The sequence below is a fragment of the Hypanus sabinus genome, chromosome 1 (genome assembly GCF_030144855.1).
Source record: "Hypanus sabinus isolate sHypSab1 chromosome 1, sHypSab1.hap1, whole genome shotgun sequence".
Lineage (NCBI taxonomy): Eukaryota > Metazoa > Chordata > Chondrichthyes > Myliobatiformes > Dasyatidae > Hypanus > Hypanus sabinus.
In genome coordinates this window covers 37,775,769-37,801,358 of record NC_082706.1, presented here as the reverse complement: position 1 = coordinate 37,801,358, position 25,590 = coordinate 37,775,769, and the positions used below count along the sequence as shown (strand labels likewise).

The window sequence follows — 25,590 nt, the reverse complement described above, 5'->3', positions numbered from 1 at the left end:
AGCTCAAATTGACCACCATGAACCCATTCACAGCAATTGACACCTCAGGAAAGCCACTGAGCTGAAGTATCTTCTTTCTTCTGGTGCATCTCTCCTCTCAGATAATGCCTGGCCCAGTTAGTGTTTTAAGACATTTACAGATTTTATCATTAAAATGCAGGTCACCTCCCCAGGATGGCATCAGAAACTCTAGCAACAGTGTCTGTTGTGAGTTGCTGGACTCCAGCAACTGACAGAGAGGAAACCAAGAACATATCAGTGAAAGCAGAAATAAAGGTCGGCTCCATCGGTGTTCTCGATTCTCACCAATCCACGGGTGCTGAAATCCCTCACCTCCCCTTCAGAAACATCAACAGAACTGACCAAGCCTGGCCATCTCAGCTTGGCTCAAGGGCACAAGTAGGAGATCAGGAAACAATACAAAGTGGAGAAATAGAGGGAGAAGGAGGACAGCGAAGTCAGTGAGGGTGAGGAGTAGTGGTGAATGGGTGTGGGAGAGGTGGAAAACAACCCCTTTGTTTAGGATTCAGTTGGGAATGCTGGGGTTAATGGAGATTTGGTGAATGGGGAAGGTTTCAGGAGACACTCCAAAAGGCAAGGGACTTGCGGAGGTAAGGAAAGCAATGGGAGAGAATGATGGGTGTAGGGGGAGGGACTGAGACTGCTAGGAGTAGGGGATAGAGACAAGAATGGTCAGCTTAGGGTACAGCTGGACAGAACTCTGGGATAACAAGGGAGACTGGAAACCACAGATCAAAGCGGGTGGGTAGACTGATGTTGTGAATGGCAGGGTGGGGCTGGGAAATTGGAAGGATTACACGTAGGTAATGGTGGATGCCCCGTGGTAGATAATAAGTTGTGCAGAGTAATCTGGACTCCAAACCACATTCTGTGGAAACCAACTTTATTTAACGCAGAACATGTAATTTATTGAGTTACTGAGTCACCTCCTGTCAACTCCAGGGAACCGAACATCACATGCACCTCCCCCAGATCGTGTGGTGCTTGCATAAGCGGTAGCTGGGTTTTCCTGAGAGACCTGGTCACTCAGCGTTCTCAGCAGCTTGAGGCGCAGGGGTTCAGAGCCAAAGTGTGAACAAGGTGGAAGAACTACAGGGAGCAGGACGTCCAAACTGCAGACATGGAGGTCTCAGGACCCATGGGAATGTTGGAAGACTGTGTCCCTTGGCGAAACCAGAAAGCCCCAAACCGACTTCACCCATAGACAAAGATTGAGGGCCAGGGGAAGAACCGGGTGTCCGGAGAAATGGTGACTCAGTGGATAGGGGAGGTTTCTGGGGGGGGGGGGGGGGGGGGAGTTGACGATCCCATAGGAGAAGACTGGATGGAGTTCTGGACAAGTGACCAACACTGGTAACCAAACAGCACACTAAATGCTGGAGGGACTTAGCATCTTGGAAGGAAGGGGAATGGACAGCTGTCCTTTCAAGCTGAAACCCTTCGTCTGGACTGTTCATCGAGTCACCTTAAGGGTCTCCACCCAAAGCAACCCAGTTGAAGGATGAACCCCAATCATTGACTGCCCACCTCCCTCCACAGATGCTGCCTGACCCACTTTGTTCCGCCAGCACCTTTGTGTGCTGTTCCAGACTCCAGTGCCGATAGTCTCCTGTGTTGCCGCTACAATCACAAGCTGACTAATTCCTTGGAGTCAGAGTACTGCATGTCCTTCAGCCCATCTAGTCCATGCTGACCTAGCCCCATCCATGGTCCCACACCACATACCTCTGTACCGCTCCCATCCATGTAATTATTCAAACTCCTCTTGACTATTATAATTGAGTCTGCATTCACCACTTACACTGACAGCTCATTCTACCCTCTCAGTGAACTGAACCAATTCAACTTAAGTCCCAGCGGCATCATCTTTTCTCCCCTCCCTCACTCATCTACATATGCCAGACTTCCCCCAACCCCTTGCCCCTCTCACCACCACAGATACCAGCTCCCTTGCCCTAGACATACCCCCTCCCTCCGCACTGTGGGTGGGGAGTTTACAGTGACCCAGTGCGGTTTCATTATTTGAATATGACCGACTCCCCAGCCCCTCCCCCCACCACCATCATCCCCCCCTCCCGGTCAGGGGTTGCGAGCAGCCTCCCCCAGCAGCTGCACGACGCGGGTGTGAATCAGCTTGCAGACCCGTCCGTAAGCCTGGCGGCTCAGGTGCAAGTAGTCGTAGAGGTCTTGATGGCTGAGCGTGCCGTCTGGCCCAACGAAGCCAGGGTCTGCATCCAGGAAGCAGGTGCGGCCCAGGGTAGACACCCTGGCCTGCATCAGCTCATTCACCCGGGTGTTCTTCACCCTCAGGGGGTTTGGCTCCTTCCCCCTTGGCAGCAGGCCCTGTGGGACGGAGCAGAGATTGTGTCAGAGGGTTACACGGCCCTTCAGTCCCACTTGGCCATGCTGACTGGGACACCCTCCACAGCCTGTGCTATCTGCCCGTGTTTGGCCCAGCTGCCCCTGTCCATCACTATCAGGCTTATCGGCACTGGCTTGTGTAACATAAAATAAGCTGCCTTGCAGCAACAGTGCAGTCCAAAGATGCAAAACTACCAAGTGTGCATCGGTGTACATTTCCATCCGTCCCTCTGCACACCCACTCCTCTTGCCCTCCCTGCCCTCCTTTCACTCCGACACTCCCACCCAGCCCTCCCTCAACAGCAGACCCTCTGCCTTACCCTCCCCTCCAAGCCCACCCTCTCACCAGCACGACGACATGTGCCTGGGGCTGCCGCTGGTTAAGGAGTCGGACGATGGCCTCGATACCATCGGCCACCTGCTCTGCCGTGTGGCCGTGGTTATTCGTGCCCACCCACAGCACGATCACCTGCAGGTACAACACACACTGTCAGTCACTCCAGCTCTACCTCATCCCCTCCTCCCATCCATTCGTATTTGGCTCACACCCTTCTAAACATTTCCCATCTCTGTACCTCTCCAAATGTCTCTCACTTCTTGAGAAGGCTAAAGAAATTTGGTATGTCCGCATCAACCCTTACCAATTTTTAATCGATGCACCACAAAGACCAACCTGTCTGGATGCATCACAGCTTGGCATGGCAACTGTTCTGCATGTGACTTCAAGAAACTGCAAAGATGCGTGTTGTCTGCGCATGCGCTATTGTCCACACCTACGCACTGTTCCCTCTCCCTCTCTCGCTGCAATGTGAATACACCAGCTAAAGCCATATCCCACACACATGACTTTATTTAATTGATATGTAGTTGTGCACAGACACAAACAAATTGGCAACAAGTACAGACCTGAATGTCAGAAAATTGCACAAACTGCACCAACAGTTATGGGACAAAACAGCGAGAGTTAAACAGCACGAGGAGGCCGTCACAGACGGCAACAAGTAACAAGGGAACACACGAGTAACAGTGAAAGACACGCTGAATTTAAAGTCAAAATATCGTGGTGATGGTTTCAGTTGGGAAAATTGACAAATTTGATAGCACTAATGAAGGCTGGGAGTTGTATATTGAGATGGTTGAACTGTATTGCAATGCAAACGTGAAGGAGCAAAAGAAAGCCCCTACACTTCTTAGCTTAATGGGCCTAAGATTTTATACAGCTTAGCAAAGCAAGATGTTCGATGAAATCACTTGAGCCCTAAACTGTTGGTAATAACTGAGAGATTTAGATTTTACAAAAGGAACCAGTCAAAAGATGAAAGCCTTTCTGAATACACTGCAGAACTATGCAAACTTTCTGTGACTTTAGAGATGGACTTTCTGGTGCATTCAGGGACAGGCTTGCATGTGGCATGCAAAGCACTCAAAGGAGGCTACTATCTGAAAGAGAACTAACCCTAAAAAGGGCATTGATCATTGCAATATCATTAGAGACAGCAGCAAAGGATGAGGCAGAACTACAGAAAATGAGGTTAGAACGTAAAGTGCACAAAATGTCCCTGAAAGGCACAAAAAGCCGAAGACATTATTTGATGTGGCAAATCCTCCCATGAGGCAAATGACTGTTGGTTCAAAGACAAAGCCTGCAGAAAGTGTACATAGAGAGTGTGCAAGGCGGACAAAGAGCACAACTGAGTGAAAAGTCTCAAACAATAAACTAAGTGAGTTACCAAAAGTAGAGCAGAACTAGAGTCTGACAAAAGGGAACTATCACGCCTAGAACTGCAGATCACAAAATCGCCTGGATCACAATAGATGCGTCTGGTGTAAAACTGAAAATGGAGCTGGATACAGGGTCAGCTTTGTCCATTAATTCCAGAGGCTGACCACAACAGATTGTTTTCTAAGATACCATCAGAGAATACCTCAGTGACGCTAAAGACTTACACAGGCAATAAAGTATCTCCCAAAGGCGAACAGAGTAAATGTGACATATGGAGGCCAAACACAGCAGTTAAGCTTTATGTAATAAAAAGTGGAGGGCCAGCACTTTCCAGACGTGAATGGTTGAAAACAAAAATCCAACTAGACTGGAACTCAATCAAAGCTCTCAGTTTAGCATCAACAGCCCAAATGGTCGCACTAACCAGAGACAGGCACAGCTGCTTAATGCTCATGAGGTGGACTTTGAGAAAGGCATCGGTAAACTCAAAGGCATGAAGGCTAGAATTGAACCGGATCACACAGCAACACCAAGACTCCATAAAGTACACCCGGTGCATTACATACTACATCCTAAAGTGAATGCTATACGGCAGAACTTTGAGGAGTCTGAAATCCTCTCCAATATTGAGTGGAGCCATTGGACCATGCCTATTGTCCCAGTGATCAAGAATGGGAAGGCAGGAGCCGTTTGCATGTGTGGGGATTTCAAGGTGAGCATCAAACAGAGCTGCGTACTGTGTAGTACACTCTGCCACGAATAGAAGATATTTTTGAACTTTGGTAGCAGGGAGAGGTTTTCAAGGATTGACTTGCAGAGATTGAAGAGTCAAGCAGTTCCAGTATAATCGTCTCATCTTTGGCGTCACATCAGCTCCAGCAATTTGGTAAAGAGCAAAGGACAAAGTGCCAGGAACACAATGTTACCTTGACGACATCATCGTGACTGGCAAAAATGATGAAGAGTACCTCTAGAACCTCGGCAAACTGCTTACCAGACTGAGTGAATACGGTCTGCACGCTAAGCGAGAGAAATGTGAGTTGTTCAAGAATGAAATTTCATATTGTGAACATGTCATCGACATGGCTTACATAAGTCACAAGGGAAGACTGAAGTAGTGCTACAGGTTTCCAAATCAGAAAGTGTATCAACTCAGGTCATATTTTGGGTCTTGTAAACAATTACCACAGGTTTCTCCCAAACATTGCTACAGTGCTGCATTCATTGAACGCACTGTTGCAGACAGGAACAAAGTGGGATTGGTCAGAAAGATGTGAAAGAGCATTCAAGGAAACAAAGAGACGAATAACATCCAATGAACTGCTCACCCATTATGACCCATCTCTGCCCATCAATCTGGCATGTGATGTGTCCCCTTATGGCATTGGAGTCATTTTATCACACACATCCCAATATGGATCTGAATGCCTGATTGTGTTTGCTTCAAGATCACTGAAGAGTGCAGAACATCACTACACACAGATCGACTGAGAGGCCCTTAGTCTAGTTTGGGAAATGAAGAAGTTCCACCACTACCTCTACAGACAAAAATTTACACTGGTGACAGATCATCAGCCCCGTGTCCATTTCCAACACCGAAAAAGGAATTCCAGTGATAACTGCTACCGGGTTACTAGCAGCCCAGACTTACGACAGAGTTCAAGGGTACCAAACAGCACAGCAATGCCGATGGCTTGTCATGTCTTCCACGGTTGGCCACTGAAGAAAAAAGTCTTCAAACCGGAACCCTGCAGAAGTGTTCCATATCGTATTAGTGGACCAGTTGCCGGTAACAAATTCCGAAATACAAAGGGAAACAAGGAATGATCTGACATTGTCAAAAATCTATGAAATCACCATGCAAGGATGGCCAGCTCATAGTAACCGTATATTTCCAGAGTTCTCAGTGAGACGAGACCAACTGTCTGTATGTCAAAGAACGCTGATGTGTGGATCTCATCTTGTGGTTCCCTCTAAACTGTGAACCAGAGTGTTAGAGAATCTGCATGAAGAACACCTGGGTACAGCTAATGTGAAAAGGCTCGCCCAGAGCTACGTGTGGTGGCCGGGAAGATAGACAGATTGAAGACTTGGCCAAAAGCTGTTCAGCTGCCAAAAATTTCAAAGTGCACCCCTACAGGCACTGTTACACCCATGAGAGTGGCCATCGTCACTGTGGCAAAGAGTACAAAATGACTTTGCTGAGCCATTCATGGACTCCATGTTTCTGATTGCTGTGGATGCTCATTCAAAGTGAACCAACTCAGCAAAGACCGCCTCTGCCCCGAGGACTATCTTCACCAGAAACGGCCTACCAGAACAAACTGAGTGACAATGGACAACACACATCAGCAGAATTTTGACTGTTCATGGAAAAAAAATAGCATCAGACTTTCAGGTCAGCTCCTCATCAATGAATGGGTTAGCTGAAAGGTTTATCCAAACCTTCAAGAAGTCCATTACAGCAATGGACAAGGAGGACTTTTCTCCACAGCACAAGGTGGATAATTTCCTTCTAGTGTATTGGAACTCTATTCATGCAACGACAAATCAAATATCTGCAACGTTGTTCATGAACAGGAATCTGAGATCTGACATAGACCTCCTAAAACCAGATCTACAGAAGAAAGTGCAGACTTAAGCGCAAGTGAAGCAGCAAGGTGCTTTGAGATTGGACAGGAAGTCCCAGTGCGTGATTACCGAGAAGACAAGTGGACACCCAGTAGGATGTGTACCACTGACGTACACAGTGGATGTTGGAGATCAGACAAAGGGACGTCATGTGGACCAGATACTGGATGCTCAACCGAAAAACACACCTGAGTCGACTGCATCCAACAAGACGGACACATTACAGTCACCAGACTTACCTCTCACTGACAGCAATGTGACGCCGGAAACTGAGAACGTTGTCTTAGACAAGACACCTACCAAACCTGATGCCACTCCACAGGTCCAGAGGCGCTATCCTGAAAGAAACAGTGCCCCCAAAAGACTGAACCATTAGAACTGTGAAGTTTGTTATGGACTGTTATTGTGAAAGCATGTTTATTTGGAAGAGGGGTTTATGAAAGGTAAATCAAATGTTTTGAACAAGTTTGCCCATCGAGTCTGCTCCACCATTCAATCATGGGCTGATCCAATCTTTCCAGTCATCCCCACTTCCCTGCCTTCTCCCCATACCCTTTGATGCCATGTCTTATCAAGATAGATTTATGCTGCATTAATCTAAAGGATAAAATGTAATGTACAGATCTATTTCTTTCACAGCAATGAACCTTCCCCCAGCACTACGCATTGATCTTTCTCTCTCGCTCTGATGTGAATACACCAGTTAAAGCCATCTCCCACACGTGTGCTTTCATTTAACTGAAATGCAGTTGTGCACAGACACAACAATGTGGTCTCAGCACATCGCAGAAACCAGCCTCCCCTCCATGAACTCCATCTATACCCCACTGCACCAATAAGGCAGCCAGCATGATCAAAGACTCTGCTCACTCTGGACACGCTCTCTTCTCCCCTCTCCCAACAGGCAAAAGAGTTTGAAAGCACGTACCACCATGCTCAAGAACAGATCCTGTCCCACTCTTATCAGACACTTGAGCCTGATCTCTTGTACAATAAGATGGACTCTTCACCTCACAATCTATCTTGATATGATCTTGCATTTTATCACTTGCCCACACCACATTTCCTGACTGTCACACTTTATTCTGTATTGGTTCTGTTTTACCTTGTTCTACTTCAACGCACTGCGTCACGATCTGATCTGTATGAACAATGTGCAAGACAAGGCTTTCTCTGTATCTCGGTACGTGTGGCAATAATAAACCAATTCCAAGCATTGTCCTTATCTTCCCCACCCCAACTACCTCATCTGGCAGCTCATTCCATATAGCCAGGACTCCATGAAAAACCCTGCCCTGCAGGACCCTATTAAATCTCTCCCCTCTCACCTTAAAGCTGTGCCCTCAATTTTTTGATTCTCTTTCCCTGGGAAAAAGACTGAGTGCATCACCCCTCGTGATTTAAAACCCTCCACTTCTCAATCTCCTATGCTGGAGGGAATAAGGTCCTAGACTGCACAACTTCCCCAAAAGTTCGGGCCCTCGAGCCCAGTACCTTTGGCCGTATGTTTTCCAGCTCTCCATTTTGCAGCCTCCACAAAACATGCTGAGTGGCGTCTCCTCCAATTCCAAAGTTCAAGGCGTGCAAAGGGGAAAATAACTCCCGCCAGATCTGGACAAGACACAAGAGAGAGGTGTGGGCAGTGTTGAAGACATGGTGAGACCGCGGATGTCAGAAGGGCAGAGAACATGGCTGGTGTAGAGAGATGCTGAGGGGCTGAGATCTGGAGTGAGAACAGTTACACGAGGCAGGGTAGAGTGGGAGGCTGAGGGACAAAACCCAAGGGGAAGAGTGGGGACAAGGGAGAACAGACATGGAGAACAGCTGAGAGTCAGAGTTAGTGGTGGAAGGTGCTCAGTGAGGGAGGAGAGGGGGTATGGGGAGTGTAGGAGAGAAGACTGAGGGGTAAGGTAAGGAGTAGGGTGAAAAAGGTGGTGAGTGGATAGAACAGAGGGCAGTTGAAGTAAACAGAGGTGGGGGATGGGACAGCTCATACACACTTCCCTGGGGTTGGTAAACTACCCCCACACCTCCCTAAGGGTGTTTAAGACCTATTCCCTCCAAACTCACCTCAAACTGATGCATTAACTGGATCAGGGAGTCCCCCACAAACAGCACATCAGGCTCTTTGTCCTTGGTATCAGCGACAAACCGGTTGTGCTATTGGGGAGAGGAGAAGATTGTTACTGTGGGACTTAACCCACACACTCAAAATACCTCATGCACAACCCCTTCCCCCCCCCCACACACACACACACACGTTGTGCCATCGGGGAGGGGGAGATTATTACTGCAGGTCTGGTCACCTCCACATCACACACATCCCTTGAGCACAATCCCTCTCTTTCTCTCACACACACACCCCCAACACACCCAACTCCTTCCACAATTCCCAACACACATACGCCCTCCCACATGCACATACTTCCTCCCATACAATCCCTCTCACATACACACCCCTTTCCACAATACTCAATAAACACCCCTCCCACATACCCTCCCCCCACACCATCCCTCTCTCACACACACACCCTTCTCCCACAATCAACACACACCCCTACCACACACCCTCCTCTCACACACACACAAATTCATGTGGGTGAGGGTGATCTTTACCACAGGATTAGTTATGACCCCCTCCCCACCCCACACACATTCCCTTCCATATACACCCCCCAAATACACAAACCAAACTGGTTGTGCAGTGGACCAGCAGAGCAGATTGTTACTGCTGGACTGGTCACTACATGCACCCTTCCCACACACAATAAGTTGTGTGGAGGGAAAGGTGGATATCATTACTGTGGGACTCATTTTACACACACACACACACACAGAGTCAGTGGTAGAAAGGGTGAGTAGCTTCATGTTCATGAACATCAACACCTCAAAGGATCTATTCTGGGCCAAATACATTGATGCAATCACGAAGAAAGCACACTAGCAGCTGTAATTCGTTAGGAGTTTGAAGAGATTTGGTATGTCAACAAAAAACACTCAAAAACTTCTATAGATGTACCGTGGAGAGCATTCTGACAGGCTGCATCAGTGTCCATTATGGGGGTGGGGCTACTGCACAGGACCGAAAGAAGCTGCAGATGGTCGTAAATTTAGTCAGCTCCATCTTGGGTACTAGCCGACAAAATACCTGGGATATCTTCAAGGAGTTGTGTCTCAGAAAGGCAGCATCCATTATTAAGGACCCCCAGCACCCAGGGTATGCCCTTTTCTTTATATCAAAACTATAAAATGTTTATTTACAACACATATACACAAAACATACAGGCTGTCAATATTTACAAGACAGTAGATAGACTCAAATTACAATACGGTTACTACCATCTATAAAACAGTCTATACCACGGGGGGACCACCGCTCACGGAAATCCCCCAATGTGACCACCGCGACCGCATGCTCCCTCTCCAAGGATAGGAGACATATCCTCAGAAAAGGGGCAGGCAGTCGGCCCGGGCACTGCCCTCCACTTTCCGCCCCCTAGACCCATGAATGGCCATCTTGGCCAGACCCAGGAGGAAGCCCAGCGGGAGACACTCCTCACGGCCCACCCTCCCAAACTGGGTACCCATATACGAGGAGCGCAGGGGTAAAGTGCAGTCAGAACCTCAGCAGCAGCTCTCCAAGAAACTCAAACAGGAGCAGCATGCTCTTTTCTTACTGTTAACATCAGGACGGAGGTACAGAAGTCTGAAGTACACACTCAGCAATTCAGGAACAGCTTCTTCCCCTCTGCCATCTGATTTCTAAATGCACACTGAACCCATGAACACTACCTCACTTTTTTAATATATATTATTTCTGTTTTTGCACCATTTTTAACCTATTCAATACACATATACTGTAATTGATTTACTAATTTATCATTCTTCTATATTATGCATTGCATTGAACTGCTGCTGCTAAGTTAACAAATTTCATGGTACGTGCTGGTGATAATAAACCTGATTCTGATTGATTGCATCACTGCCTGGAGTGAATGCTCCAATGTGCAGGATTGAAAGAGGCCACAAAGGAATTTAGTCCCGCTCCACCACGGACACAACCCTCCTCACCATCGTAGACATCCTCAAGACGATGACATTCATCATTAAAGACCCTCATCACACGGGACATGGCCACTTGCGGAGTAAGTACAGGAGCTTGAAGACCCACACTCAGTATTTTAGAAACAGTTTCTTGCCCTGACAGTAGTTTTCTGAATGGCCCACAGACCCACGAACACTCTGCACTGTTGCTCGTCTTTTGCACTATTAATGTTTTATGTCTTGCATTGTATAGCTGTGACAAAAGAGATTTCACAACCTACGTCAGTGATAATAAACCCGACTCTGATGAGGTCGTATGTAGCCATTCTCAGAGAGCTACAGACTCGGACCCCACCTCTTTGCACATCAACACTTAAGGATCCTGATGACTCTTTACATTTGATCTCCCAAAGAGTAATACCTCACACTTGGCCAGATTAAACTTCACTTTCCATTTCTCCACCCATATCTGCAACTGATCTACATCCCACTGTATCCTTTGCTAGTCTTCTACACCGTTCACAACACCACCAACCTTTGTATCGTTTACAAACTTAACTAACCACTCACACACTCAACGATTCAGGAACAGCTTCTTCCCCTCTGCCATCCGATTCTCAAATAGAGATTGAACCCATTAGCACATTACTACTTTTTTAAAATTTATTTTGTACCACTTATTTTAATATTTAATACACATACATGCATATACATATAGACACACATATATACAGTCACAAATACTATTTACTGTAATTCTTTTTCTCTGTATTTATCATGTATTGCATTGTACTACGGCACAAAGTTAATAATTTTCACAACATGCTGATGATATTAAAACTGATTCTGAACCTACCCACTTAATTCTATTACAAACATATCCTCGCCAAGCACCACTAGTCACGGACCTCTGGCCAGAACAAGTCCCTGCTATCTACAGGCCAATTCTGAAACCAAATGGCCAAGTCACTGCAGATCCCATGCACATCAATCTTCTGAATGAGCCGCCCATGAGGGACCTTGTCACACATCATGCAGACAATATCCACAGCTCCACCTTCATCAATCACCTCAGTCAGCTCCTCGAAAAAGACGCGGCTTGCCCCACGTATCAGATTTCTGAACAATCCATGAATCAATGACTATTACTTTATCTTTTTGCCTGCACTAGCTTGTAACTTTTCTGTCTACATACAAATCAGAGACAATAGACCTGAATCTGACAACGCCATGCTGACTCTCCTTAATTAGGCCTCAGTTTTCTAAATGCTCATAAATGCTATCCTTAAGAATCCTCTCCAGTAACTTCCCTGCCACTGACGAGAGACTCAGTGGCCTACAGTTTCCAGAATCATCCTCATTTCTTTTCTTGAATAATAGAACAACATTAGCTGTCTGCCAGTCCTCCAGAAACCTCGCCCTGTTAGAGAGGACACAAAGAACTTGGTTAAGGCTCCAACAATCTCATCTCTTGCCTCCCGCTCTCAACAATCTTGGCTAAGCTGCACAAATTCAGAAGGTTTCTCAGTTTTCCTGTGCACGGACGAGGGCTGTAGTGCTTGTTGAGGAGTTTTGAACGGAATTGGACAGTGTGTGTATCTGTTAACACCTACTCTTCTGACCTTATGATGAAAAGAAAGTCACTGATAGAACAGCTGCGTATGTGAATGACAAACCACCTCCCTTTGTGTGGAGTGTGAATACAACCCCAGCCAGAGAGAGCTCTCCCCTTGATGCCCACAGATTTCAGATTTCCCAGGGCTCTCTGACGCCACCCTCATCCCTGGAGTTTGGCCCTTGGTCCCTTTGGACCCCGAAGTTGTGCCAGCCTACTCCACAATCCATCTAATCCTTCCCTCCTACATAGCTCAAAACTCTCCACTTCCTTTTAGTCATGTACTTAAAAATCTCTTACGTCCCTAATGTATCAGCCGCCACCACCTCCTCAGTGTATTCCACGTAAAAAAAAACCTGCCTCTGACATCCCTCCCTAAATTTTCCTCCAATCACCTTAAAAGGATATTCTTTGGTAGTATCCATCCTCAACGGGAATAAATCTCCAGCTGCCCATTCTATCCATGTCTCTCCTGATCTTGTACACCTCTAACAAGTCACATCTCATCCTCATTCACTCCAAAGAAAACCTCTAGCAGTCTCAACTTTTCCTCATACGATATCCAGGCAGCATCCTGGTAAATCTCCTCTGCACCCTCTCTAAACCTTCCATGCCCTTCCTATAATGAGGCTAAAGCTCCAAGTGAGGTCTAACCAGAGTTTTATAGAGTTGTAACATTACCTCATGGTCCTTGAACTCAATTCCTGGAGTAATTAATACAAACACACCCTGTCATCTCATGCAGCAACTTTGAGGGACCTGTGGATTTCGACGCCAAGATCCCTGTTTTTCCACACTAGGAATCCTGCCTTCACTGATGAAGTGGCTGAAGATACTTGTACCCAGGGCACTGCTCTGAGCACATCCCAGTGATGTCCCAGGACTGGGAATGACTAACCATCTCCATTTATGTGGGGTGTAAACACAACCAAACCACGGAGAGCTCCCTCTTGATGCCCACGGACTTCAGATTTCCCAGGGCAATACCTCTCCTTAAAATACCTCAGATATCATTAGATTCTCGAAAAGCAATGGCAAAGGGTTCTAAAATTAGATCAAAGAGCAAAGGAACATACACAAAATGCTGGTGGAACGCAGCAGGCCAGGCAGCATCTATAGGGAGAAGCGCTGTCAACGTTTTGGTTTCCTGACGAAGGGTCTCAGCCCGAAACGTCGACAGAGCTTCTCCCTATAGATGCTGCCTGGCATGCTGCGTTCCACCAGCATTTTGTGAGTGTTGCTTGAATTTCCAGCATCTGCAGATTTCCTCATGTTTGCCTTTCAAAGAGCAAAGGGCTCAACAAACAGCCTTGTCTAGTTCCACAATGACTTTTAAATGGTTTGGAATTCTTTTATAAAATGGATTAAAACTTTAAATATTAATCCTCAAGCTAAAGTAGCTACAAATGGTCAGATTTCAACACCATTTCGCTTAACAAGGTCAACTAGACAAGGCTGCCCATTATCACCTGCTTTATTTGTATTGGCGATAGAACCATTAGCTGAAATAATTAGAACAGATTCAGATATTGTGGGCTTTAGAGTTAACCAAGAAGAATATAAGATTAATTTATTTGCTGATGATGTTTTGATTTATTTAACAAACCCATTGCAATTGCTGCAAAAATTATCTTTCAGATTGGAAAAATATGGGAAAATATCAGGGTATAAAGTAAATTGGGGTAAAAGTGAAATTTTACCCCTTACCAAAGGAGATTATAATCAATGTCGATTAGTAACTCAATTTCGATGGCCAATAAATGGGATAAAATATTTAGGTATAAGAGTCGATAACGATGTAAAAAATTTATATAAACAAAACTATTTGCCATTATTAAAAAAAAAAGATCTTGATAAATGGATGATGTTACCAATAACATTAATAGGTAGAGTTAATGCTGTAAAAATGAATATATTTCCTAGATTGCAATATTTATTCCAAACTTTACCAATACAATTGCCTCAGAAGTTCTTTCAAGAATTGAATAAATTTATTTGGAAAGGAAAGATGTCAAGAATATCATTGGAAAAAATGACATGTGAATTTGATTTAGGAGGGTTACAACTTCCAAATTTTAAGAATTATTATAAAGCAAATCAACTTAGATTTATTGCGTCTTTTTTTGATGAAGAAAAGCCAGCAAGGATTAAAATAGAATTAGATAAGCTGGAGAAAACATACCAGAAGATTTTATATATAAATGGGAATCCGGGAAAAAAAAGAATCTCTTATATTAAGACATTTGATTGATTTATGGAATAAGGTAAATATGGATGATGAGATAAAGAAATCTTTATTAGCAAGAAGAACTTTAATTCAAAATAGCCTTATTCCTTTTACAATGGATAATAAACTTTTACATAATTAGTTTCAAAAGGGGATTAAATACATAGGTGATTGTTTTGAAGGAGGTATATTGATGTCGTTTGATCAAATAAAAAACAAATATAAAATATCAAATAACATCCTTCTCTGTTATTTTCAATTAATGTAAAATTATTTACGAGATAAGCTGGGTCAAAAAATGTTAATGCCAAAACCTAATGAAATAGAAAAATTAATTCAAAAAGGAAAAATTTAAAAATTTACATCTTGTAGGTACAATTTGATTCAAAAACAGACAATTAAATCAGGAATTCATAAATCAAGACAAAAATGGGAATCTGATTTGAATATTAAAATTGATGGAAAAAAATGGTCAAGATTATGTTTTGATAGTATGATAAATACAATAAATGTCCGACTTAGATTAGTACAATATAATTTTTTGCATCAATTATATATAACATCACAGAAAATAAATAGATTAAATTCAAACATGTCTGACCAATGTTTTCGATGTAATCAAGAAATTGGTACTTTTTTTACATTCTACTTGGTCTTGTTTCAAAATTCAACCATTTTGGATAAATCTAAGACTTTTATTGGAACAAATTACTGGAGTACAACTCCCACTTAGCCCAATATTATTTTTATTAGGAGACATTGAAGGGACAATACCAAAACTTAAATTGATTAAGTATCAGAAAAAATTTATAAAAATTGCATTGGCAGTAGCCAAAAAAGTTATCGCAGTTACTTGGAAATTTGATTTATATTTAACTATGGATCATTGGAATAATGAAATATATAGCTGTACTCCACTTGAAAAAATTACTTATAATCTAAGAAATGAATATGATATATTTTTGAAAATCTGGCACCCATATCTACAAAAGATAAAATTACAAAGTAATTGAGAAAAATAAATATTAAAATTATTTTGAACTCCATGGAGCATGTGGGGATCCTCCGATATTCAGGCAATCTTTCTCTCTTTTCTTTCTTTTTTTTCTCTCTTTATATAAGGGTTTAAAGGGGGAGGGTTAAGGGGAGGGGGATGGTCAATATTAATTTTTTTCATTATTCTAATATTCTAGTATTCCATTTTCTATGTAACTCTCTAAAAATGTAATAATTTTTTTAATAGTTTGGAATTTTGAAAATTAGTAACAACCTGGGCAGAAGAAGAGATAAAGTAATTTCATCCATTGAAAAGAACCTGGTCCAAAATTAATCTTTTCTAAGGTTTTAAATAAATAATTCCATTCAAGCCGATCAAAGGCCTTCTCAGCACCTAAGGATATCACACATTCCGATATCTCCTGAGAGGGAGAGTAAATAACATTTAATACACGGCATATATTAAAATGGGAATGTCGGTTTTTAATAAATCCAGTCTGATCATCAGAAATAATACAAGGTAGAATATTTTCAATCCTATGAGCCAGAACTTTAGAAAGGATTTCAGTACAGTCGACCCTCCTTATCCGCGAGGGATTGGTTCCGGGACCCCTCACAGATACCAAAAAATGCGGATGCTCAAGTCCCTTATTCAACCTGTCTCAGTGCGGTGGATCCTAGGACCCAGCGGAACCTCCAGACCTTATTTAACCTGTCTCAGTGCGGTGGACATTAGGACCTGGTGGCGGTACTCTGAATCTGCAGTGTTTCTGTTCACGAAAATAATCATGATTGAAAATAAAGTGGAAATAATAAAGCAATCGGAAAGAGGTGAAATGCCATCGGTCATTGGAAAAGCATTAGATTACATCAGCCAACGATCAGAACAATTTTAAAGGATAAAGTGAGAAAGGCCCTGTCCCAATGAAAGCTGCAATTATTACTAAGCAACGCAGTGGTTTAACTATTGGGTTTTGAGTTTTTGCTCCTCCACATCAACCTGGCACGGGTGGAGAGCGCACTCGGGAACGATCTGTCACTGGAACGCACTTTCGTTCCGGAGCTCGGCGCTGAAACATACGTTAAGTGTTTTATATCCATAGAAAGGTAAAATATATACTATTTACTAAGACAAACGTTTGACTAACTGACACTAAATAATACCGTATGTACCTGTTCTGACTTACTTAATAAGAGAACTTCTGAATTTTTTTCGATCCTGATCCACGATAACCCACGCACATCCTCCCGTATACTTTAAATCATCTCTAGATTACTTATAATACCTAATACAACGTAAAATAGTTGTTAAACTGCATTGTTTAGGGAATAATGACAAGGAAAAAAAGTCTATACATGCTAGAACAACAAGTGCTGGAAGAGCACTTCCGGGTTTTCTTGATTCACAGTTGGTTGAATTCGCAGAAGCGGAACTCACGGATAAGGAGGGTCGACTGTATCAACATCGAGTAATGAAATTGGTCTATATGAAGAGCATTCAGTTGGGTCCTCATTCTTCTTTAGGATGAGCGAAATAGAGGCTTTATAGAAAGATTGAGGCAAGCTACCCAATTTGTAAGAATCCAAAAAGACGAAGTGTAACTGCTTTTATAAGAAAAAGCCTTATAAAATTCTCCAGAAAATCCATCTAGACCTGGAGCCTTCCCCGTGTATTGAATGTAGCCTCAGAAATTTCCTTATAAGAAATGGTTGATCCATCTGTTTACAATTATCTGCAGAAAGTGCAGGAATATTTAATTGATCTAGAAAATCATTCATTACAGTATTATCTTTAGGAGATTCAGAACTATAAAGTTAAGAATAGAATTCTCTAAAGGTATCATTTATTTCAGAGTGATCAGTTGTCCTATCACCATTAGTTTTGCAAATTTCTTTAATTTGTCGTTTAACTACAGAAGTTTTTAATTGGTTGGCAGAGTTGTTCCAGTAAGACCCTGGCTGAACACCAGTCACAGGTTATTGGTGAGGCAGTTCTATTTTATAGCACTCCTGAGATAGCTTCTCAATACCATTGAGAACAGTTGTGTTCGAACGAGATTGGAGCAAGGAACCTCTCTCACCTGTGACATCCATCGGCCGTCGCCCTGGACATCCTGGGGAACAACAGGAATGGCAGCTGGGTTATCGCCTCGCTCGCTCATTCCGTTCATGGGAGTTGAGCTCTGGAGATCCGGCTACAGCAGAACACAGACCTGATTCAGAGCAGGGGGAAGGTGAGACTGTAAACATCCTTGGAGTCACACCACATCCACTGATGGTCAAAGGGATGCAAGATGGAAAATATTCAGGAGACCGCACAGAGGGAAGCGAAGTGGAGTGGAGGAAGCCAGCGGGAAGGATTGGAGATGAGAGGGAGGGGAGGAGAGGTGTGGACGGGGGTCAGAGAGCAGGGAGACGGTGGGAAGGGGAGAGTCGGGGTCGGATGAGCGGAGTGGGAGGCATGGAGGGCGGGAGAGGGGGAATGGAGAAAGGAACAGAGGGTTAGAGCGAGAGGAGGCTTGAGAAAGAGTTTTAGAGGGAGAGGCGGTTAAGAGGGGGGGGTATGGGGAAAGAGAGAGATGGAAAGGTCAGGGAGGGGTCAGAAATTATTTCCGTTGCCAAGCAACCTGTTGCACTAACGCCTCCCACACAGCCACCCTCTCTCTCTCCCCTCGACACCTTCATCCTTCTCCTCTCCCCCTCCTCCGCCTTCCATCTCTCCCCAGCCATCTCCCTCTCCCCACCTCCATCCCTTCCCCTCTTACTCTCTGTCCCTCCTCTAGCCTCTCAACAGGACCGTCCACGAACTTCCGGTCATGCGCACATCGCGAGCGTAAACTGAAGAGGAAAAACCGCCGCTGTCAATCACGGAGAGGAAGCCGAAGAGAGCGCGGGGAGGGGGCGGCGCCAACTGTGCGCTGTCGATCAGACAGCGGGGGCGTGGCTTGGGGCAAAGGAGGCTGCCTGGTGTACAGGCGGCTCGGCCAATGGAGGGGCGGAGCAGGAGAGAGGGGCGGGACCGTAGTGAGGGGCTGGGGGGGTTAATTGGGGGTCGAGTCGCGACGGTTATCCGGTGAGACGTCGTTGGCGTGGTGAGTGACAACGGTTAGAGGGTGTTGGAATAGAGTGAGTGAGGGTAGGGAGGGATGAAAGGTGGGAGAGTTGGGATGGAGAGAGAAGGATGCTGTTTGGTCCTAGTGTCATGAAGGGGTGTGGAGTAACGGTGCACACGAACAGGCCATTCTGCCCATTGAGTCCATGGTAACCTTCGAACTCCCATTTACCATGGAGAGAGACTACGGAGCCGGAATCTGAAGCAGCACCCAACCTGTTGGAGGAACTCATAAATTGAGCAGTATCAGTGGAAGGAAATAATTTTTTGATGTTTTGGGTGGAAACCAACGTTTTTCGTCTTTACTCTCTCTTCCTCCCATCCTGCTCCATCATTCCCCCCCCCTCGGTTTTTGCCCGCCTCCATCTGCCACTCTCTCAATTCTACTGCGACTCACTTTCCCCTACCTGGCACTGCCTGCTTGTCACGTTACACCCCCTCCTCGGTCCAGCAATCACCTCGGAATCCTTTCTTGCCACATCCATCCTCCTCCTCTCTGTGCTGGCCAGCTCACCTTTCCACCCCCAGTGCCAATGCAGAGCTTAGATCTGAGACAATTCCTTTCCTCCCGCAGATTCTATCAACTCGCCGAGTTCCTCCAGCAGTTTTTCGCCTTCACTCGCTTACACTACTCCTGCATTAATATAATTTTTATAAGTTCTCTCTGCAGATGAGTGAAAAGGGTTATAAATGAAATGAGTGACGAACATGGGAAGGATGGGAGGGACGGTTAGAAATGGAGCGAGGTGGAGAGCATGCAGAAATAAAGACGAGAGAGTGTGGAACGGTGAGGGAAGAGAGTTCATTTTGTGAAAATAACATACCATAGCACCTCACATTCACCCAGAAAATGTTCAACCCAATGCCGTACACAAGGACTTCTCCAACGTCTGCTAAACTGCACATTTTTAGGTCCTTTTTCTCTCTCCTCCTGATCTACCCCATCCGTATCACCCTGTTCAAACCTGATCTACCCCATCCGTATCACCCGGTTCAAACCTGATCTAAGGTGCTGCCAGTGCAAAGCCTGAACATTCTTCTAGATCTTCCTCGGATCCTGGAAATGTGCCGGTAGGTTGTTTTACCCGCTCTAGATTGCCACCTGGTGTTGGCTAATGGCAAATTACTCTAAGGAGGGCTAACTACCTTCAATAGAAAATTGATTTTTCATTGTAACATTACCAGTGAACAAACTTTGTTTTGCATGCAATGCACGTCAGTGCATTAAGCAAGTACAAGGGAAAATAATAACAGATGCAGAATAAAGTGTTACAGTTACAGAGAAAGTGCAGCACGGGCGGACAATAAGATCTAGCACTCGAGGGCACAGCCTCAAAAATGAGGGGCGACCTTTTAGAACAGAGGTAAGGAGGATTTTTTTTTGGATAGAGAGAGTTGAATCTGTGGAATGCCCTGCCAAGTCCATAGGTATATGTAAGGTGGAACTTGATCATTTCCTGATCGGTCAGGGCATCAAATTATATGGCAAGAGGACAGGTGTATGGGGTTGAGTGGAATCCAGGATCAGCTGTGATGGAATGGCAGAGCAGACTTGATGGGCTGAATGGCCTAATTCTGCTTCTGTGTTGCCATGACAAAGTAGACCATGAGGTCAAGAGTCTGTATTATCATACTCAGGAGCTGTTGAATAGAATCTGCCTTTATGCCTGGTGGTATGTTCTTACAGGTTTTGGAATCTCCTGCGATGAAAGAGAGGAGAAGAGAGAATGTCCAGGGTGGGTGAGGTCTCTGATTATGCTGGCTGCTTTACTGAGGCAGCAAGAAATACAGATAGAGTTTATGGAGAGAACATGCTCCACTTTCTTGTCCCAGGTAGAGCTGTGAGAGAGAATGAAGTTGTAGAGATACAGAATAATAGGAGAGTGTGATGGGACTAATGAAGTTGCTCCCCTGGGAACAAACGTGGAACCAAAAGGCTAGATTGCCTGCTTCTGTTTTGCACTGTACTGATTCCCATAGGAAGCTCTGGTAGATGATAACAAGCTTGTTCCTAAGGTGCAGACCAGCACCATAAACACCTCTGACTTCATTACAACATTTAGGACATTGGGATAAGTACCTGAATAAGAAAGGTTCAGAAAGATGTAGGCCAAATGAGGCCAAGTGGGACTAGCCTAGGTGGATCCTTGGGTTGGCATGATGAATTGGGCCAAATAGCCTGTTTACTCTACAACTCTGCGAGTTTTCTTATTCAAGCAAAGATGAAGTTCCCACCTTCCTTTTTTCACCTGGGCAACTCATGTTGGCACTCTGGGTTTTCCCAGAATCATTCTTGATTTTCACTCTTTCCCAGTCTCCCACTGCTAGGATTCTCATTGAATGACAGACTTCCTAATACAAATACTCAGGAACACTGACGCCAAGGGGTGTGAGTGAGACAGAGTGAGTAAACAGCTAACAAGATGCTTAGAACAGTACAGCACTAGAGAGACCATGCAGTCCTTGATGTTGTACTGATCTTAATGACAATTATTCTAAATAGCCTCCTTCTGCGTATCACCAATATCCCACCATTCCCTTCATATGCAGGTGTCTATTTAAAAACCCCAAACTGAGGGAGCCGTCTCCGACAGACCTCCACTTAGGGGAGAGAGCTACTGGCTTTTTGGTTCAGGGCTGGGTTTTTTTATGTTTGATCAGTGGTGGTTTCCCTTACTTTTGGTTGGCCAGTTTGTTTAATTTTATGTAATCTATTAATTTGTTTTCTTCCCCTTTATTCAGCCTAGTAGTTTGAAAGGGTTAGCTTGTAGCCTATGGCTGCAAAGGGGGGAGGGAGGGTTGAGATTGAAGGAGGAGGGTGGGAGACTGTGGAATACTCCAGAAGTAAGGGTAGCCAAAAAAGAGGTGCATCGTGATGTAAAAGGGGACAACAAATTGAGGAAAATGAGTGTCTTGGAGGAATTTGTAGTTCTGTATAAAATTAAAGGTCAGAAGGAAGGAGGAGGAGGATTTAGAGCCCTTAATCCTTTGAAAGTGGCAGCAGCATTAGAGAACCAAATAGGTAAAGGATTCTGGGCCAAGATTTTGTATAATGGATTGCTGAAAATTTGTTGCAAAGATGTTGATTAACATAACAGTGCTAAAACGGTGAGAGAGTTGATTGTGAAAGTGGAGTGTATTACTCCGAAAGAAAGGAAGGGAGTTAGGGGGATAGTGTATGGTATTTGGTCTGGCATAACTGAAAAGGAAATCTTGGACAATATTAAAGGTGGTTGAGTGATTGAAGCTAAGCAATTGAAATTGAGAAAAGGAGGTGATTGGGATTCTCCTGTCCTGGTTTTTGCAGGTGATATTCTTCCAACTAGAGTCTATCTTGGGAGCATGTCTTATCAAGTTTGAGAATATATTAGACCTCCCTTGCGCTGTTATAATTGCCAGAGATTTGGACACATTGCTAGTTTGTGTCGAGGTAAAAGAAGATGTGTGAAACGTGGAGAGGATCATGATATTAAAACATGTAAGGCAGCGGCACCAAAATGCGGTAACTGTGGAGGGGACCATGTAGCGGCGTTCAGAGGATATGAGTATGTTATCAAGGCAAAGCAGATTCAGGTTGTTAGTAACCAACAAAAAATATCATATGCTGAGGCAGTAAAGAAAGTTGATGGAGAGCAGAGGATAAGTAAAGAAAAGATTGGAACGATGGGGAGTCAGCACATTCTGCATTCTCCAACTATGGTCCCTTCAGACATGTTGATGACTAAAGAGTCTTTTTTTTGGCATTTGTTGATGATGTACTGGTCAGGGTTAAAACTGCAACCGAGAGGTCGGATATGATAAAAGTAGTTGTTGGAGCTGCAAAGAGATTCCTTGATGTGAAATAGGTTTTACCAGAAAAATTACATGAGTATATGACAGACAAACAATCATTGAATACTTCCCAGTTGTTGGGGTCAGAGAGTATGGGGGAGCTTTATGTGGATGAAGAGGCCAATAATTAGTATTTGGATGTTTTTAATATTTAAATGGAATGCAAAAAGTTTAATTGCAAATGGTCCAAAATTTAAAAGGTTTATTGGAACTTTTAAAGATAAGCCTGGTTTGATCAGTATACAGGAGATATGGTTAAAGCCTCATTTAGATTTTGTGATCCCTGGATATGATAGTTTGAGAGCTGACAGAATGGGTAAATCTGGCCGAGGGTGTGCAACTTTCATAAAAATAGGACTTCAGTTCAGAAGACTTGATTTTAAATCTAACCTTGAAGTTGTGGCTGTCGAGGTTTGGAGCTCTCGTGGTCAAACAACTTTGATTTACTTCTATAATCCATGTAATATGATATCAGATTTTGATGGAATTATGAATAAGGTAAGATCCCCAGTAATCTGGTTTGGAGATTTCAATGCCCATAATCCTATGTGGGGTAGTGAAAGTAAAGATAGTAATGGAGTGGTGGTAGAGGAGTTTCTAGATAAATACAACATGGTACTTCTAAATGACGGAAGGCCTACAAGATTTAATATTGTAAAGAATACTCATAGTCACTTAGACTTATCAATCACTTCCTCAAACTTAGCCAAGATTGGGGAATGGGATGTCATGGACAGGTACACACTAGGAAGTGATCACTATCCTATATTATGTAGATTTGGTAGAAATTTGATAGTAGAAGTTGAGGAGAGGGCTGCTAGGTATAACTTTTCATTGGCCCGTTGGGATGAGTACCAGGAGAAAGCTGTGATATAATAGAAGAGATTGATAGCGAGGGCTCCATAGACAATTGGAATGAATCCCTCTGTTCTATAATTCATAAAGTTGCTCAGTTGACTATTCCGCTACGGAACGTCCCTAAGGCTCGAGAGTTGGTTCCATGGTGGAATAAAAATTGTGATATAGCAGTAAGAAACAGAAATGGAGCTTACAGGAAATTAAGAAAGTACCCAGTGGGTTGGTTTCCGGTGATGTCATCATCGAGAATGGCAGCTTAAGTCACTAGCTCCTCCGGAAAAATGCATATTAAGCCCCGTTAGCCCATCAAATATAATATTTTTTGAAAAATATTTGAACTGAAAAGAGGAGCAAGAATGGGGAAAAAGAATGGAAATTAAAAAAGTGACACTGCGGAGCCTGCATCCAAGAGGAGTGCAGCGAGCGGCTCTCCTACCCATTCGCGTGCTAGCGAGGCGGACGCTGGGCCTCGTTCAGGCGAAGCGGCGAATATCTTCGAAATCCTTAAAGAAATAATGGAGGTCCAGAAAGATATAAAGCAGCAGCTCCATGATATTAAGTCAGAGCTCACCAGCTTCAATCAAAAAATAGCGCTGGCAGAGACTTGAATTTAGAAGGTGGAAGATCGCGTGGAACGGATACTGAGTAAGACAATAAAAATATTAAATCACCAAGAAGGTAAACTGCTTGACCTGGAGGGAAGATCACAGCGGAAAAATATCAGAATCTACAACGTTCCCGAAGGAGCAGAGGGCTTGTCTATGATGGAGTTTGTCGGAAAGTTACCGCAGGATGCTCTGGATCTTCCCCCGGCTATGAAGCTGGAAGTCGAAAGAGCCCACTGCACGTTAGTCCCAAAACCTACCCAGGATAGAAAGCCATGCTCAATAATAATTAAATTACTTCAGTACGGCATGAAGGCGGAGATTCTATGAAGAGCCTGGGGTAAGAAGAAAGTGTTTTTAGAGGATAAATTAATATATTTCGACCAAGATTACCCCACCCCACCCCCCCCCCCCCCGCGGTCCTCCAGAAACGCAAAGAATACTCTGAAATAAAGCAAGTACTAAAGCAAAATAAGATTAGATTTCAAACTCTGTACCCTGCTAAACTTCAAGTGTTTTATGACAACGGGACGTGGTTGTACCAGATAGTGGAAGAGGCAACTACAGACATGAAGGCCAGAGGGTTGCCCGTCAGCATGACCAAAACGAAGGAAAGACTGGCTGAGGAATTATCTTGCTCCGCTTGGGAAATAGTGCGAGAAACAAGAAGCCAGGAGATGGGAGGAGGCCGAGAGAACTAAATCAGGAAGAGACCGGGAATTTCCCAAAGACAGTCCTCACCCCCTTCAGAAGAGCCATAAGGTTTGGCTAACTTTAAAAGTGTTGAGAAGCTAAACGGAAGCAAAAGTACACGGTGATATACCTATCTCGAGAAATACTTATTATAATCTGGATTTTATATTACTTAGTTGTTATTCTTTATTTGCTCACTTGCTCCTTTTTCCCTACCAAAATGAGAATATATATATATGTGTATGTATGTAATATGTGTGTGTATGTATGTGTGTGTATATATATATATATATGTGTGTGTGTGTGTGTGTGTGTGTGTGTGTATATATATATATGTGTGTGTGTGTGTGTGTGTATATATATATATATATTACACAGGGAAATCTTTTCTGTGTAATGGAATTGTTCACTGACTTTTATGAATACTGCAATGGGGGCCCTCAACTCACAAGTAGGAGGGGTTATCCCCCACAGCTAGACATTTCCTCTAGCTCAACGCAGGGTCATCTACTAGAGACCTCAGCCTTGGGATCACACGTTCGTTGCCATTTTTGTTATTATTTGCGTTTCTTGGTTCTTATTTGTTCAGGGAGTAGATCGATTAAGTTTTACTCTAATTTCAATGATACATTGACAGATAAATACAGATGGCTAAGGACAAGGTAAAATTTATTTCTTTTAATGTCAATGGGCTATTAAATCCAATCAAACATAAGAGAATTTTATCCAAAATGAAAAAAGAACAAGCCCATGTAGTATATTTACAGGAAATTCATTTAAGTGATAATGAGCATAAAAAACTAAAGAGAATGGGCTCCACTAATCTGTTTTTCTCCTCATATAAACCAGGACATAGGAGAGGAGTTGCTATTC

The 25,590-nt window shown here is 43.9% G+C and overlaps 2 protein-coding genes across 3 annotated transcripts in view; one reads left to right on the top strand and one right to left on the bottom strand.

The window, feature by feature from the left end:
* Positions 1 to 887: 887 nt before the first annotated feature.
* Positions 888 to 19,693, bottom strand: LOC132393103 (platelet-activating factor acetylhydrolase IB subunit alpha1-like). 2 transcript variants are annotated; one of them, XM_059967919.1, is made up of 6 exons: positions 19,555 to 19,693; positions 17,700 to 17,831; positions 8,807 to 8,896; positions 8,231 to 8,347; positions 2,729 to 2,851; positions 888 to 2,364 (listed from the first exon to the last, which is right to left on the bottom strand). In XM_059967919.1, the coding sequence occupies exons 2-6, from the start codon at positions 17,787 to 17,789 to the stop codon at positions 2,101 to 2,103; spliced, it is 684 nt and encodes a 227-aa protein (XP_059823902.1). In that variant the 5' UTR covers positions 17,790 to 17,831; positions 19,555 to 19,693; the 3' UTR covers positions 888 to 2,100. The 2 variants fall into 2 exon arrangements, with proteins under 2 accessions (XP_059823902.1, XP_059823908.1); XM_059967925.1 differs by lacking the exon at positions 19,555 to 19,693 and adding an exon at positions 18,384 to 18,485.
* Positions 18,705 to 25,590, top strand: part of LOC132393099 (uncharacterized) — a 34,248-nt gene continuing 27,362 nt past the window's right edge. Inside the window, exon 1 of the mRNA XM_059967908.1 lies at positions 18,705 to 18,710. The gene's annotated coding sequence lies outside the window, so the exon portion shown is untranslated. The remainder of the gene's footprint in view (positions 18,711 to 25,590) is intronic.

Excerpts from the sequence above, each read along its gene's own strand:
- LOC132393103 (XM_059967919.1), bottom strand. The coding sequence starts at position 17,789 with ATGAACGGAATGAGCGAGCGAGGCGATAACCCAGCTGCCATTCCTGTT. Across the intron at positions 8,897-17,699 it reads ACGGCCGATGGATGTCACAG|CACAACCGGTTTGTCGCTGA; the intron begins GTGAGAGAGGTT and ends TCTCCCCAATAG. Across the intron at positions 8,348-8,806 it reads AGTTAATGCATCAGTTTGAG|ATCTGGCGGGAGTTATTTTC; the intron begins GTGAGTTTGGAG and ends TGTCTTGTCCAG.